General features: G+C 69.1%; 1 protein-coding gene across 5 annotated transcripts; it reads right to left on the bottom strand.

The window, feature by feature from the left end:
- Positions 1 to 2,274: 2,274 nt before the first annotated feature.
- On the bottom strand, positions 2,275 to 14,294 carry MIDN (midnolin). 5 transcript variants are annotated; one of them, XM_023646327.2, is made up of 10 exons: positions 13,147 to 13,303; positions 11,675 to 12,357; positions 9,834 to 10,480; positions 8,722 to 8,809; positions 8,469 to 8,531; positions 6,329 to 6,457; positions 5,930 to 6,244; positions 5,636 to 5,777; positions 5,119 to 5,379; positions 2,275 to 4,370 (listed from the first exon to the last, which is right to left on the bottom strand). In XM_023646327.2, the coding sequence occupies exons 3-10, from the start codon at positions 10,064 to 10,066 to the stop codon at positions 4,093 to 4,095; spliced, it is 1,509 nt and encodes a 502-aa protein (XP_023502095.1). In that variant the 5' UTR covers positions 10,067 to 10,480; positions 11,675 to 12,357; positions 13,147 to 13,303; the 3' UTR covers positions 2,275 to 4,092. The 5 variants fall into 5 exon arrangements, with proteins under 5 accessions (XP_023502095.1, XP_070128413.1, XP_070128412.1 ...); XM_070272312.1 differs by having other exon boundaries at positions 5,636 to 5,774; positions 11,675 to 14,294; XM_070272311.1 differs by lacking the exons at positions 11,675 to 12,357; positions 13,147 to 13,303 and adding an exon at positions 10,568 to 10,683.
- Positions 14,295 to 14,542: the final 248 nt, after the last annotated feature.

The raw sequence follows: 14,542 nt of genomic DNA, 5'->3' as shown, positions 1-14,542 counted from the left end.
ACCGGGGCTGGGGGGGGGTCCACGTGCGGCGCCCCCAGGTACGCCCCCTCTTCCGTGCCGGCGATGCCGCCGCCGTCAGACCCTCGGCGCGCCTCCCGCCCCCAAGCATGCGGACCAGCAATCCGAGGGAGGGGACCGCACGCCCCCGCGCCGCGCTTGCGCACTCCGCGGGGGCCACTCCGCAGTCCCGCCTCCGGGAGGCAACTCCGCGCTGCTATTGGTGCGTGCGGAGGAGCGAACGGCGCGGCCACCAATGAGGCGTCCCCAGGTGGTGGGCGGGGCCTGGGCCTTCCGAGGCGCGGACGGGGGCGGGCGGAGCGCCCTCCCCGCGGTCACGTCAGGCTCGCTTCGCGGCGCGTTGCCTTGGAAACCGCGTTTCCATCCCCGCGGGTTTCCGGGGGCCGCCCCCTCCCATTCAGCTTTTTCCTCAATGGGGGGAGGGGGCTGTGCAGGGCCGACCCCGCCCCCGCGGTCCCGCAGCCCCCACCCTCTCCTGGCCTCAGTTTACCTTTCCGTGCCTCCCACTCTAACGTGGGCTGGCCTGCCGCCCTCTCGCCGTTGCACCCCTTCGGCTGAAGCCCCCCTACTCCACCTCCCTGCAGGTGTGCGCGCTGCGGGCACGCGCAGGGGCAAGGGCCGATGGCCGGCAGGCCCCACCCGGGGTGGTGTCCTCCCAGGCCCCCCGGGCGGGGCTGTGACCCTCGGACCCCAGGCTGGGGTGGGCTCCGGGCAGCAGGGCATGCCCCCCCCTCCCCGCAGCGCGCACCCCGCAGCGCAGGCACAGCCCCTGTGATTCAGCAGGTGCTCAGGCGACACCTCCCTCCGCAGCCCCCGCCCAGCCCCGCGGCGGCCACCCGGGTCACGCAGCCCTCGGCCTGACCCCCGGGACCCGGCTACGTGGGCGGGGCTTGACCTGAGCTGTCCCACCCACACCTCCACCCTGTGGGCCTCCGGACTGTTTGCATCCCCAACACTGAGGTCTGCAGGGGTCAGCCTGATCTGGGCGTCCCACCTGCCTGCAGTGGGCGTGCGATGATTTGGGGGTGACTGGGCCGCGGGAGGGGCGCAAGGGCCTCCGCAAGATGGCCCAGGACCCTCCCTGGAAGGTACAGTTTCCCTTTTCCCTGGGGTCCCGGGAGCCGGGGCTTGGGCCATCAGGAATGGGCGCGGAAGGTGGTGGTCGTTAATTGTACAAACACCTCCGATCCTTCTCTCTGGACCTGGGGTGTCTCATCCAGTGGGTGTGTAATTAGTTCTAACTCTAGGGTGGCAGCGCTCGTTAAGCGAGGAAATACACGTGAAACGACATTAAGTGTTATTACGATTGTCCTGTCTCTACCCAGCCCCAAGTGGATGGAGGTGGGACCCCACAGAGGACTCGCCCCTGGCTCAGTCCTCAGGGAGCCGCAGGCGGGCAGGGGTGGGAGATGCAGACTGAGGAAGTTCCCAGGCCGAGCAGGGGCGGGGGGAGAGGGGTGTTGCTGGGCAGGGCACAACCCGGGCAAAGGCCTGCAGGCTTGAAGCTGACGGTCGGGTCAGGGCTGGGAGCAGTGGAATGCAAGGCCGGGGTGAGGCCGGAGAGGGGCTGAGTTCACCCAGGGCCGGGCGAGGCGGGAGGCCTTGACCACCAGCCCCAGGTCCCCAGCTTGATTGGGTTGGAGGATTGAGGCCTCTGGAGACCCAGTGGCCAGGGCAGGGCCCTGGTGGTATTCAGGGGGAGGGGGCCCTGGTAGCATCTGGGAGGGAGGGGGCTGGGGTCAGGGGCCCACCTAGGCAGTGCCCCCATGGCTGGCCCCGCAGGTGGGCATACTGTAGGAGCGCCTTCCCCTCTCCTTGGCTGGGGAAACCAAGGCCCAGAGTGTGCAGCCATGTCTCCCTGGAGACGGTGTCCCATGGGCAAGTCCCAGCCCACTTCACAGAGCCAGGAACCGAGAGGGCAAGGCCCCACCCAGGGCACACAGCAAGCGGGCAGCCCCGTGCCCACACCCTGCAGGACTTCCGGCCTTGGGTACCGGGAAGTGGCCAGCCCCTCCCTCCCCCATTGGGCGGCTTCCTGTCCCCTCACCCCAGACCCGGGAGGGGGCGTGGGAACTGTTCCAGGATGCACTCCCCACCCCGCCCAAACTGGGTGCCCCAGAACCTACTTTCCACCTGGCACTCCCTAAGGTGGTGGGGGACCCCAGCATCCCACCCCAGATCCCTCCTCGGAAAGACCCCCCCATGCCACTCCCCGATGGCCAAGACCCCTCCCAGGTGAGGAGGCGGGACATTCACTCAGTTTCATTTTCTGTTTATTCCTTGAAATCATGGTGTCGCTGTAGGTTTCTTTCTTTTCCAATTTTATGTTTTCATACAGGAAACTCCCGCAAGGTGCCGGGACACCCCACAGCCCGACCCCTGAGGGTGGGTAATGCTTTCTTGAGGGGTGGGCCCTGGCGAGGGTGGAGGGGGGCAGGCGGTTCCTGCCTTGCCTGGGGCCTCCACCCTCGGACCCGCGGAGGCACAGACGTTATTTAAAAATCGTTAAAAAAACAGAACACACACTTAAATAGGTCTTCAGGACAGTTCTTCAAAAACAAACGCGCCTCTTTTTTCTGCTTTTTTTTTTTTTTGGAAAACGAAAACAAAACAACAAAATCCTTGACCCCTACCCTCTGACCCCTCCCTGCCCACCCCCCCACAAAAAAATTTACAGAGCTACAGTTAACAAATGATGTTCACATCTGAAACCATTAACTTTAAACATATAATGGGGGGGGGGTGAGGACCTGGGGTTCACCTACGAGTAGGAAGGGGTCGGGGGGACAGGCAGGGCATGGGGGTGTCGATCAGGACAGATGGGTGGGGCCAGGACAAGACTGACAGGTGGGGGGCAGGGCCCAAACATCTCCATTATCAGTAAAAAAAAAAAAAAAAAAAAGTGAATGAAAGGAAAACTCCACCCCCATTGAAATAGCCCCAGTAGGGGGTCTGTCCCTTTGCCCCGGGGACCAAAGACCCCGAGGCCATGGGCATGAATGGGGGAGGGTCCAGATTAGACCAGCAGCGACCCCCCCCAAGGGGGTTAATGCTACACAGCGTGGCCCCTGCCGGGGGGATTCACAGATCAGCACCCCCACCCCTCCCTCGGCCAGAGGGACCCCCAGACAGTCCACAGGCCCAGATCCCTCAGGTTGGGCCGGGAGCAGGGCTGGGGGCATCTCTCCCGCCCCCCAGCCAATTCTCTCCCGAATTTTCAAGAGATTCCCAACCACTAATTGGCTCAGTCAGAAAATTAATAGTCTATAAATACCCCCAGCTCAGAAAAAAGGGGTGGCGTCAGAGGAAATCGCACAGTGCGTGGACGGCGGAGGCTGGCGGCCCGTCTGTCCCCTTCCCCCTGCCTTTCCTGCCAGGAAAGGGCCCCACACCCTGACCTGAACCCCCGAGCAGCCTCTGGCCAGCCTCTGCCCAGAAAAGGATCTTCCTTTTCTTTTCCAGGAAAAAGGAAAGTGGGAAAAAGAAACCAAGAAGAGAAAAAAGGACAGATGTGGAAGAGAAACAGTCCCTGGTCGGGTGCACCTGCGGTTCCCGCGTGTGGTGTGTAGGCGGCCGGGCCGGTGGTGGCCGGGGTGCAGGGGGCTCTCCTCCCGCCGCCCCCTCCCCTCGGCTGTAAAGTGCAAAATGAGGCATCTACATTTTCGACTCAAACCTGAAGAGAATGAGGGAGGGCGGTGGAGCGGAAAGGATGGGGGAGGCCTCCTCGTCTCCGCGTGAACCATCTGGAAAGACTGCTACATATTTGGAGCTCGGGAAGGTGGGTGGTGAGGGACCTGGCGCGGGCCAGGCCGAGGACGGGAGACGAGGATGGGGCGACGGAGGAAGCAGGGGCACGTGTGAGCTGAACCGAGGAGGCAGGAACGCAAGTCCACAGAGAGTTCGAAAACCATGGTGAGAAGTGAAATTAAAAAAAAAAACAAAAAAAAAACCCAAAACCAGAAGGACGCCAGCCGGGGAGGGAGGGGCCTCCGGCGGCGCCACCGCCATGGCCACCGCCTGCCCTCCTGCGCTGGGCCCCCACGCGTGCGGCCACCGGGGCTAGGGCCACGGTTCCTAGGCCACCACGAACTCTGACTTGATGTCGGGGTTCACTTCTGGCTTCCAGACGGAGTCCTCGAAGTCGAGGCCCAAACCGGCGGCCTCGCTGGGGCCGCCACCCCCGCCGCCACCGCTGCTGTCACTGCGGCCGGCCTTGCGGCTGGGCGGCCAGTGGTAGGGGCCGCGGGCGTCGCGCCGGGCCTTCCTGCGCAGCCGCTTCTGCTGCAGCAGCAGCTGTAGCCGCTCCACTTTGCAACGGGTGGCGCGGTTTTCCGTCTGCCGCAGCCGGTCTCCTGTGGGGGGTGGGGGGGAGACAATGACTGTGAGTGACCCCTGGGCCCTCCTCCAGGAGGCCGGACACCCCCAAATACCAGGACCCCCAGCAAATGCCCTGGAGACCCAAGCACAGTCCCTGGACGCTCGCTCCGGCCAGGAGCCGGTCAAGAGCGTACGCTGAGTCTGGACCCTGGGAGCCGCCATGAGGTCATTAAAACCTGTCCCTGCGTCTACTGCCCCGGTGTGCCAGGAGCTCCGTGAGGGCGGTGCCCGTGGGACTCAGCCACCGTGCAAATTAACTGGAGCTCGAGCCCTTGGGGCCCCTTCCGTGACCAAACAGAGAGACACGCAGGCTCGTGCCTCAGTTTCCCCTTTGTGACCTGGGGCCGGGAGGCAGAATGGCATCACTGTTCCGCCCAAATCGGGATGTATTGGGGGCACACAGGCTGCCCCTGCGCAGGAGGGAGGGCTCCGGCCCCCTTCTCGGCCTGACTCGGCCATTCAGAGGCTCCGTGGGCCATCTGGAGAAGGTGCCCTTGGGGGGGCGAGGAGGAAGTGAGGACGGGCCCCCCTCGGGGAGGCACAAGGCCACTTTGTGCCCCCGACACACATGCTCCCTTCTCTCCAGGCTCACGCAGGGCAGGGCGAGCGGCAGCTGGAGGGCCCCCTGCCCCCCGGCGGGTCAGCTGCTCTGAGCGGCGCACACAGAGGGGCCTTGAGCGCCCGAGGGTGGGCGGGGGGTGGGGGGGGGCGTCGGATGCTCACCCGGGGGCTTGCACACACGGGCCTGGCTCAGGGAGGCCGGGGCCGTGGCCGCCAGCTTCTCGCAGGAGGTAGTTTTGGGGGCGAGGTCCGGGGCGGGCGAGGCAGGGGAGCACTGGGCATGGCAGCGCAGCTGCGTCAGTGACGGCGGCATGCCCTGGTAGTGCCGCGTGGCGCTCAGGAGGTCGTTGAGGATCTGTAGGATGGTGCCGATGTCCCGCCGCGGCCGCCCGCTGCTGTCCTGGCAGTTGGGGTGCAGCGTGCCTGGGGAGGACGGGGAGAGATACTGGTGAGGGCCCACCTGAGCGGTGGACGCCGGGTCTCACGTGTACAGCAGGACTCCAGGCCGGGAGCAAGGGACGTGGGGACTCGCACCCAGGTGTGTGGACCCGTGGCCCTCTGTGCAGTCACGCATGTGCATGAAAACCCCCGGGGCAGGACGGGTAAGAGCACGTCTCCCACCAGGTCGTGAATGCATGTGACGGCTCTGGGAGACACCTGTGGGTGCCGTGACACCTACCAGAGAAGGTCCCTGAGAAGACCCCGGGGGCGTGGTTCACGAAGCTCTCGATGACGGCGCCGGGTTTGCGGGAGCGGGAGGTGGGGCTGCCCCCGGGGGTGGACGTGGGGCTGGTGCTGGCGGGAGGGGAACAGTCCATCTGCTGGTGAGAGCCAGGGGCCGGGCGTGAGGTTGGGATTCGAGGACAACCCCAGTCCAGGGTCTGGACGGGCCTCAGGACAGAGGACCCGTCTGGGGCTGGAGCCCGGCCCTCCCGGCCTCCGGGGGTCCCCGCCCTTCAGGTCCCTGACTCACCTCGGGGCAGGAAGCGGAGGGCGAGTGAGATCGGAAGGAGCCGGCTGTGACGGGCGAGGGAGACGTGGGGGCAGGGCTGGTGGGCACCGGGGGGACGCGGGCGGCGCTGGACACCGGCCGGCAGGGAGAGGGCACGGGAGTGGTCATGCTGGGGTCCCCGCGGGCGGCGGCAGCGGCGGCGGCGGCCGCGGCCAGCACATGGCGATGCTGCAGTGGGGCATGCTGGGCGGCGAGTTGCAGTTGGACGAACATCATGTGGTCACCCACTCGCAGCGCCAGGGTGAGCGGTGAGCGGCCCGACAAGAAGTCACTGACCTGCAGAGAGCGGCTCGTCAGCCCCGGGGTCCCTGTCCGTGGCGCCCCCAGCCCGGCCCGGCCCGGCCCCCCGCGCTGCGTGACCTGGGGCCTCTCGCTGCCCCTCTCTGGGCTCTGGGGTCCCTGTCGGTGCCACGAACGCTTAAATAAAATGAATCGGTATTTCCGGAAGCCGGCTCCGCCAGCCCGGCCCGGCCCGGGCGCTGCTGGGGGCTGTGGGGGACAGAGGCGGGTCAGACGGGGGGCCTGGCCCTCCCTGGCCAGCTTGCTTCTTTCAAGGGGAAACTGAGGCCAGAGGGGGCGGGGCCCAGCCAGCGGTCACTGCCCTCCAATAACCCTCACCTCGTACCCTTCCCCCACTCCTCGGTCCCCAAATCCCATCTGCCTTTGAATATGGAAGGGGGCCCTATCTCCAGCCCCCCCCAGTCAAGCCACCCGGGTGGCGAGTGGGCGGAATTCCTGAACAAATTCTTCGTCCTAACCTTTGCTTTCTCAAGATAAATATTTATCTGTCCTGGGCGGGGCGGAGGCCGAGGGGGAGGCCTTGCCACTGGCGGAAGGGGGGGGGGCCCTGACCGGTCCCCTGGGGCCTCGACACAGCATGCACAAACGTGAACCCTCAAATCTGGCTCCCTCTGTGCAGCGGGTGAGGGGGTGCATGTGACCCCTGGCCGTCCTGCCCCTCCTCTGGGGCCTGGCCAGCACCGAGCTCTCCCAGGGGCCGGGATGGGGGGGGCGGAGGTTTCTGAGAAGTGACACAGGCCGGGATGACTCAGAACCGCCGCCTCCTAGCTCTCCGCTGGCAGCGGGCTGGCGTAACCTTCTCTGCTCGGGGGGCCGTGGGGAGGAGGCGAGGGAGGCGGGCAGTGTGCAGCCCTCACCCCCCAGCCCAGGCTGCAGGGTACCCCCCCACTCCCCTGGCCCCAGAGCCACCCCTTGCAGGAAGGGCCTGGGGTGGGTTCCCAACAGCAGCTGGGGTGTCCCCCCCCCACACCCGCCACCCTACAACTTCCTCCCTGGGGAGGGAGGACAGGCTGGCATGACTCGGTGCCAGGCGGGGAGACAGCCCTGGGAGCCCAGTCACTCCGCCCAGCGCCCCCCCCATCTCCCTCCTGACGCAGGCACCCTGGGGCGGATGTGAACCCAACACGCCCCGGGCCCCCCTGCCAACCGCAGCCCCCCCAGGAGCAGGGAGTTCAGTTTGCGTCCGCCCCAGGAAATCACGTGCAGCCCCTAGCCGGCTGCCGGGACCCCCTCCCCTCCCGGGTGTCCTGCTGACGGCAGACCACCCAGCTCCAGGCCCCCTCCTCCGCGCTAGCCCGCCAGAGAGGGCAGGATGCTACACGTCGGGGAGGGGGCGAGGGCCTCGGGGCAGGAGGAAGGGAAGCCGCTGAGCAGGTTTCCTGCGGCCAGCCCAGCCGAGGAGGACGGGAACCCGCCCACCCTCTCGCCCGGGCGGGCGGTGGCCTGCTTCCCCCACCCTGGCAGCGGGCGGATAGCTGAAGCCTGTGTCACCCTCCTGGGCGGAGGGCCCCGCCACCAGAAAAATGAGGAAAGGACTGAGAATGAAAAAAAAGAAGGCAGCGACTAAGCCGGGAAGCCGGGTGTGGGCCAGCCTCCCTCCTGGCAGGTTTCTAAATATTTTCCTAACATCCTGTCCCAGCGTTGCTGGCCCTGGGGCCCAGCGCCCCGCCCCCCCGCCCCCTTTTGGGGCAGAGAACAAAGGCCAGAGGGAGGAGGAGGAGGAGGAGAAGGAGGGGTGACTCCCCACCCCTCACAATGGGGTCACCCAAAGGCGGAAGGAGTGTCACACAGGCTGGTCCCTCCCTCCCTTCCCCCCCCCACCAGCAGAAATTAAAAAAAGATTGCTCTAGAGAAACCACAGCGGCCTCGGAGGGGCGCTCGGTGGCTGACCGTGTGGGCCTGGGGACGAAGGCCGGTGCGAGCGCGTGGGCCAAGGTCACCCCGCAGACAGCCTTGTGAAAGCTCGCCCCCTCCCCCATGGCGGCCACCGTGGGAGAGAAAGCTCTCAAGGTCAGGTGGTGAGTGCTGGGGGAGGAGGAAGAGGAAGCGGGGTGACCAGGCCAAGCTGGCACCAAGGCGGGGCGGCGCGTCCCCTCCCCTCCCCTCCCCATGGGCCTCCTGGGAGCACAAACAACCCCCAGAGCCGCGGGGCACGGGCCCTGCGACCCCATGGGCTAGGAGGGGCCGGCGCGACTCTCACCTGCGTCTCGGTCAAGCTCTCCAGGGCCTGCATCACGGACTGTTCTGGCCGGGACGCCTGAGACTACAAAGACAGAGGGGGGGAGACCCTGAGCGTGCGTCCTGCCCGCGGGGTCTGGTAGGCCCTGCTTGCTGGGGTGGGCTGCCCTGGAGAAGAAGGGGACCCAGACGTGTGTGATGGGGACCGAGCTCGCGTGGAAGGGGGCTGCGCGCCTGTGTCGGGGCCTGCGGGGCTCACTGCCCCAGCCATTTACCATGAGGCCCGCCTCCACGGTGGGCACGAGCGTCAGCTTGCTGCCATCCCCCACTCCGAACTCCTGCAGCTTCCCCGAACTGAGCCGGCTGGGGGGGGAGGAAGGAAGAGGGTGAGGCTATGCGGAGACAAGGCAGGGACGCGGAAGCGGAGGCCGCAGGGGAGGGCTGTGCTCCCACCCCCACCCCTTCCTGGCTTCCAGAACCAGAGCTCTGAGCGTGGGGCGGGGGGGAGGTCCTAGGTCTGGCCCTGGGAGCCCCTATGCTGGCGGCTCGTACCTCTTCTCCCCAGGAACCCCAACTCTGCACTGGGGCACCCCCTCTGCACCGCGGCAAGGCACTTTTTCATCATCCCGCCCCAATGCACTCTGTGCTACCCTCCCAGCACCCCGCGGCTAGCCCTGCCGGTAATTCACAGACTCCGGCCCCGGGCTCGTCTTTGTGGGCTCCGAGGGGCTCAGCCTAGGGGCTCGCCCGGCCGGCTCCCGCTCCTCCCTCCCTCCCGGGCGCAGGCCGCCGCCGCCGCCCAGACAAAGGAGACCCTCCCCCTCCCGCCCCTCCCCCACGGGGCCCCTCCGCTGGGGATGGACACTGCGTGTCCCCGGAGGCCCGCGGGGGGAGGGCTCCCCGGCCTGGAGGCGATTTAAATACCAGGGGGGAGGGGGAGGCTGCGGGGAGCGCTCGGTGGCGAGAACAAAGGGGGGCAGGGAGACGCAAGTGGGGGGAGAGACAGCCAGACGCAGAGGGGGCCGCCGAGCAGATGCGGAAGCCGGCGGGGACGCGGAAAGAGGCGGCGGCGGCCGCGCCCCCCACCCCCGCAGCCGGGACCCCCGCGCCGCCCCGGGACTCCTGCCTTCCCGCGAGGGGGGCCGCGGGAGCCCGGCCGGGGGCGCCCTCGCAGCCGCCTTTGTGCAGCGACCCCGGGCGGGGGAGGGGGCCGCGGCAGGCAAGGCCGAGCAGAGGGCGCCCGAGAGCGCGCGGCGCGCCCCCGCCCCCCGTCTGGCCGCCCCCTTCCTTCCCTGAGCGGCGCGCTCTTTGTTCCCGCCCGGGGGCCGGGGCCCGAGGGGGCGGCGGGCCGGGGGGCGCGGGGGCCGGGGCGGCGCGCGGTACCTACGTGTCTTTGTGGAGCAGCGCCAGGCGCTCCTTGGGCACTTTGAGGCGCTGAGACAGCCGCTTGCGCAGCCCCTCCACCGTCTCGTCGGGGGGCACCGAAAGCTCGTAGCGAGTGCCTGTGGTGCTGTGGATGGCCAGGCTCATGGGCGCCGCTTCGGCCGCCGGGCCCAGCTCGCAGGCGCCGCCGGGGGCCCCGCGCCGGCAGCTCCGGGCGCCGCCGGGCTGCGGCTCCATCCCCGGCCCGCGCTGGGGGGCTGCGGTCCGCGGGGCGCCGCCAATCCTCGCCGCGCCTCCGGGCAGGGCGTGGGGCTCCCCAAACCGGGATCCTCGGGGTCCCTGGGGGCGGGGGGCAGCGCGCGTCCCCGTCGAGAAAGTCCCAGGAGCGGAAGGCAAGTCAGGAATCAGAAATCCGAGGGGCGCTCCGGGGTCGCGTCGGCTCGTCGGGGCGCCTTCCGAGGGTGCGGACTGCGCTCGCGGCTCCTTTCAAGGGCGGCGGGGGGCGGCCGAGGCGCGGCGGGCGCGGGGGAGGGTCCCGGAGGAGGGGGCGCCGCTCGGCTGGCCGCGCTCGGGGCCGTCCGCCGCTCGGGCCGCGCTTCCCGGCGCGTCCCCTTCCTTAGCAACAGCCGCCGCCGCCGCCGCTCCGAGGATCTGGGGGTGAAAGTAACAAGAAAAAAAAGTTATAATGTATCAACGTTCCGAGGGGCGGGGCGCCGCCCCCTCCCATTCACTACTTACTCCGTCGGCGCCGCGCCGACCAATGGGCGCGCGCCGAACGCCGAGTCGGCCGCGAGCGCCGGCCAATGGGAGCCGCCGCGGCGCTGCCCCACGTGGCCGCCGGGCCCGCCCCTCGCCCCGCCCCTCGCCCGGCGGCCAAGCAGCGCGCGGCGGGGGCGGGGCTGGCGCCGCTCCGCCCGCCCCCGCGCCCCGCCCGCGCCGGGGGCCATTCATAAGGCCGGGCGCCCGTAACAAAGGGCGGGCGAGCAGGCGGCCGGGGGCGCGGGACCCCGGTCCGGGCGGCGCGGCGAGGGGCGGCGTGGTCCCCGCGCCGGGAGGGGCAGGAAGCCGCGGGGCCTCCCCCCGCGCCCGTCCGGGAAGCCGCCGCGAGCGGAAGCGGGAGGCGATCCCCGCGCCTCGTGGCCGGGCCCCGGCGGGCCGGCTCGCGGGAGGGTCGGCCGGGCCGGCGCCCCCACCCGGGGAGGAGGGGGCGTGAGATCCCGGCGAGGGGCGGGGCCTGCCACCCCCCCGACGGTGACGTGGCCCGGGCCGGGAGGACCCCTCCCGCGCCGGGGCCACCTCGCGTCCCACCCCCGTCCCGCGGGTCGGCCCGCTTCCCGAGTGGCGCCCGCCTGAGCCGTGACGTGACGCGGCGTCCCCGGCTGCGTCCGCACGCCGCTCCGCTCGGGGCTGCGGTGAGTCAGCAGCGCCGGCGCGCCCTCTGCCGGCCCCGCCCGGGAGCGCGGCCCGGACGCCGGGGAGGGGGCGCGGGGCTGCCCGGGGCGGGGGGAGGCCGCCGGGGCTGCGGGCGTGGGGGCGCCTCGCTCCGAGCGGCTGACCTCTGGGTCAGGAGACGGGCTGCACGGCTGGGGAAACTGAGGCCGAGCGGCCACTGGCTCAAGGTCACTCGCGGGCAGGGGGAGTGCCCGGGGGGGCGGGGCGGGGGCTGAGGTCCCGCCGGGGCAGTGTCGGTTGCGACGAGCCCCTCCCACCCCACGCTCCGGGGGGCTTCCCGGTACTGGAGACACCCCGTGTCCTGCCTGCCCCGAGAACAAAGAAAAGTGGGGCGCGCTGAAAGTCTGGAGCGGAGGCCCCCTCCTCGGCCTCGAGGTTCCGCCCCGCACTCACCGGGCGCAGCCAGTCCGAGGTCCCCACGGTCCCGAGCGAACCCACGTCCGGGCCGAGCGCGCGGTGGCGGGGCCGGTCTGGGGCAGATCGGGCGGCCCCGAGCCTTTATCCGCGCCGCCTTCCCTCGGGGTGGAGTTTGGGCGAGCAGGCGGCGGGGGGCCGGGCGGGCGGTGACGCAGGCCGGCCCCCGCCCCTGCCTGCGGGCCAGGGCCCAGGGGCGCCGCGGGGCCTGGGCTGCCCGCCCCCCAAGCCTCGCCCGTGCAAAAGGGGGGCGCTCCTTGAATGCGGCTGAACTTGGGGTCACAGCCGCCCGCGTCGCCTCGGATGCACCCGTGTCGGGGTCCCCGGGACGGGGTTTCGGACCGCACAGGTCGGCTCCCTGCCCCACCCCCTTTTCCTGCCCTCCCAGGCCCGGTGCTTCCGCGTGGGGGGGCGGGAAAGGGGTCCTGAGTCAGCGGCCGTGGTCCAGGAAAACAGGCCGGAGTCACCTGCCTGGAGTGGGGCTGCCCGGGCCAGCTGCCCGGCAGCCTGGCCTCCTGCATCCCTTAACGCTGACCTCAGAGGGCATTTTTGGAGCGACTAACCTGCGCCAGGCCTGCCGTGTGCAGCTAGTCACCCGCTGTGCTGTGTGAGCTGGGAGGTCATTGGCCTCTCTGAGCCTGTTTCTTTGTGGGGAGCAGGGGCTGTAGGATGTAGTGCCAGAATCAAGAGGACTGGCTCTGGGGCATGGGGGCGTGGGACCCTCACCTAGGCTCAATGACATTTTCATCACTCATTAATGGAAGCTCACAGGCTGGCACCCAGCCTCCAGGGTGGACACAGTCACCCTAACCCATCTTACAGATGGGGAAACTGAGGCCACACAGCCATTGACAGCAGAAACCTGGCCTGTCCTGTTTCTCCCTGTGGGCTGCCCTGGGCAGGGGGCTTTCGGAGGAAGACTATGGTTAGGGTGGGGGCGCTGCCCAGAGGAGGACCCCAGGCTCTACTCCCCCACCCCTGTCCGCTTATCTGGTCTCTTCTTATCTGGCCTGACCACCCCACCCCCACCCCGGCCCCTCCCAGGGCTGTGTTCCTCTCCAGGCCTCCATCCTGCTCCCACCCAACGCTCCGGCAGTGTCTAGCCCCCCACCCTGATACCGGCACACCCAGACACTCCCAGCGCTGTAGGTTCCGGGCGAGCCCCTGGGAGGGGGTCACCAGGGCAGGGCTTGAGGGGTGGATAGGAGTTTGCCAGGCGAAGATGGAGGTGCTCCAGGAAGCAAGAACAGCCGGTGCAAAGTTCGGAGGTTTGAGGGAGCACACAAGACGGGGTCACGGGGCCGGTCAGCTCCGCTTCCAGCCGGAGCCGTGGGCCCTGGAGCCGGAGCACGTCCAAGCTGCAGGGGCCCCCGGAGCCGCGGGGGTGCTGGGGCCAGGGTTAAGGTCAGGCGGGGAGGACAGAGCTGTGTGACCTCAAGGGGCTCTGAGACCTTGCATCTCTGGTGGCAGCGAAGGGGGGCCCTCCTGTCGCACTTGGTGGGGGCCGCTTGCAGGAGGCCCGGGGCCTGCCTGCCTCTGCGGGGCCTGCGAATAAACCTGCTAAGTCGACAGCTTCCTGCTTTCTTTCCTGTCTGGTGTCCTTGCGCTCCAGTGCGCAGTCCCAGGGTGAGCACACAAAAGTCACGAGGGGACCCCCCCTTCCCGAGAGGGGGGGAAGCCTTGGGCAGCGGCCTGCCCTGGCAGAACAGGTCATGACCCCCTGTTCCTGGCCCTGTGACCTGCCCCACCCTGGGCCCCTCCTGCCCCAGGACATGGCCAGGCCAGCACGGGCTGTTCCCGCGGGCCCGAGTGAGGCACGGCTGTCCCTGAGGCTCACAGCTCCCCAGGGGCCTGCGCTGCACTGTGCTGGGGGGGGGGGGGGGGGCGTCCTGAGCCTGACTGTTTCCCCAGCCAAGAGCTGAGGTCCCTCAGGGCACGAGGGTGCAGGCAGGGGGTCCCTGGTTTGGGGACACTGGTCCAGCCGCCTGGTGAGGATGTCCCCCGCCCCCCTCACTACGTCCTTGGTCTTATTTATAGCACCTGGGGTGGCCAACAACTCTAGGACCCAGGCTCCGAGCCCAGGACATGGAGGGGTGGGGCTGCACCTGTGACCCTGTGGCCTTCCTGGGGAAGTAGAGGCCAGCTGCCTGGGCCTTGCTGGCGAGGAGCAAGGGGAGCCTGTACAGATATGCCCAGCAGCTACCAGCTTGCCTGGACGCCTCGGCACTCACACCTTCCACCGTGTGGACCCTTGAATGCGGCCATGGGACAGTCACTCACATGGGACCGTGACACACGAGTGCACGCCCCAACCGTGCTGACATGCCCTGCGGTGACCTCCCCGTCACCTCCTGGCTGCCAGTGACACACAGGGAGGCCCTGGCTATCCCACACACTCACCCTCCTGGAATCCCCAGCTGGCCCTGCTTGGGCTCAGACTCCTGCCCTGAAGCCCCTGCCCGCCACCTGGAACATGGAGCCAACGCCGGACCACCCCGATGCTTGCAAAAGTGAGGTGGGCAGCATTGGGGCTTCGCCAGGCCAGGGCCGCCTCCGCCCGGCCGCCCCGCCCCATCTGGGGCAGGCCCAGGGGATGGGTGCCACGGAGGTGCCAACACCACCAGGGATGGGCGGCTAGCCAGCCCGGGCCACCCACGGCCAGCAAGTGCAGGGCGGGGCCTCCGTGGGAGCAGGCAGGACCTGCCCCTTCCCAGGCAGGCGGAGCCCCAGGTGGCCTTCCAGGAGCTCGGCCACACCCCCCACTGCCCCCAGGCCTGGCGGGCGCCTTCACCCATCCACAGACTCCGGGGTGAAGGCCAGCACCCCACCACTACCCGGCCTGGTTCA

Source organism: Equus caballus, chromosome 7, assembly GCF_041296265.1.
Source record: "Equus caballus isolate H_3958 breed thoroughbred chromosome 7, TB-T2T, whole genome shotgun sequence".
NCBI classification, from domain to species: Eukaryota; Metazoa; Chordata; class Mammalia; order Perissodactyla; family Equidae; genus Equus; species Equus caballus.
The sequence above is the reverse complement of the archived record's forward strand: the minus strand, read 5'-3'. Positions and strand labels throughout refer to the sequence as shown.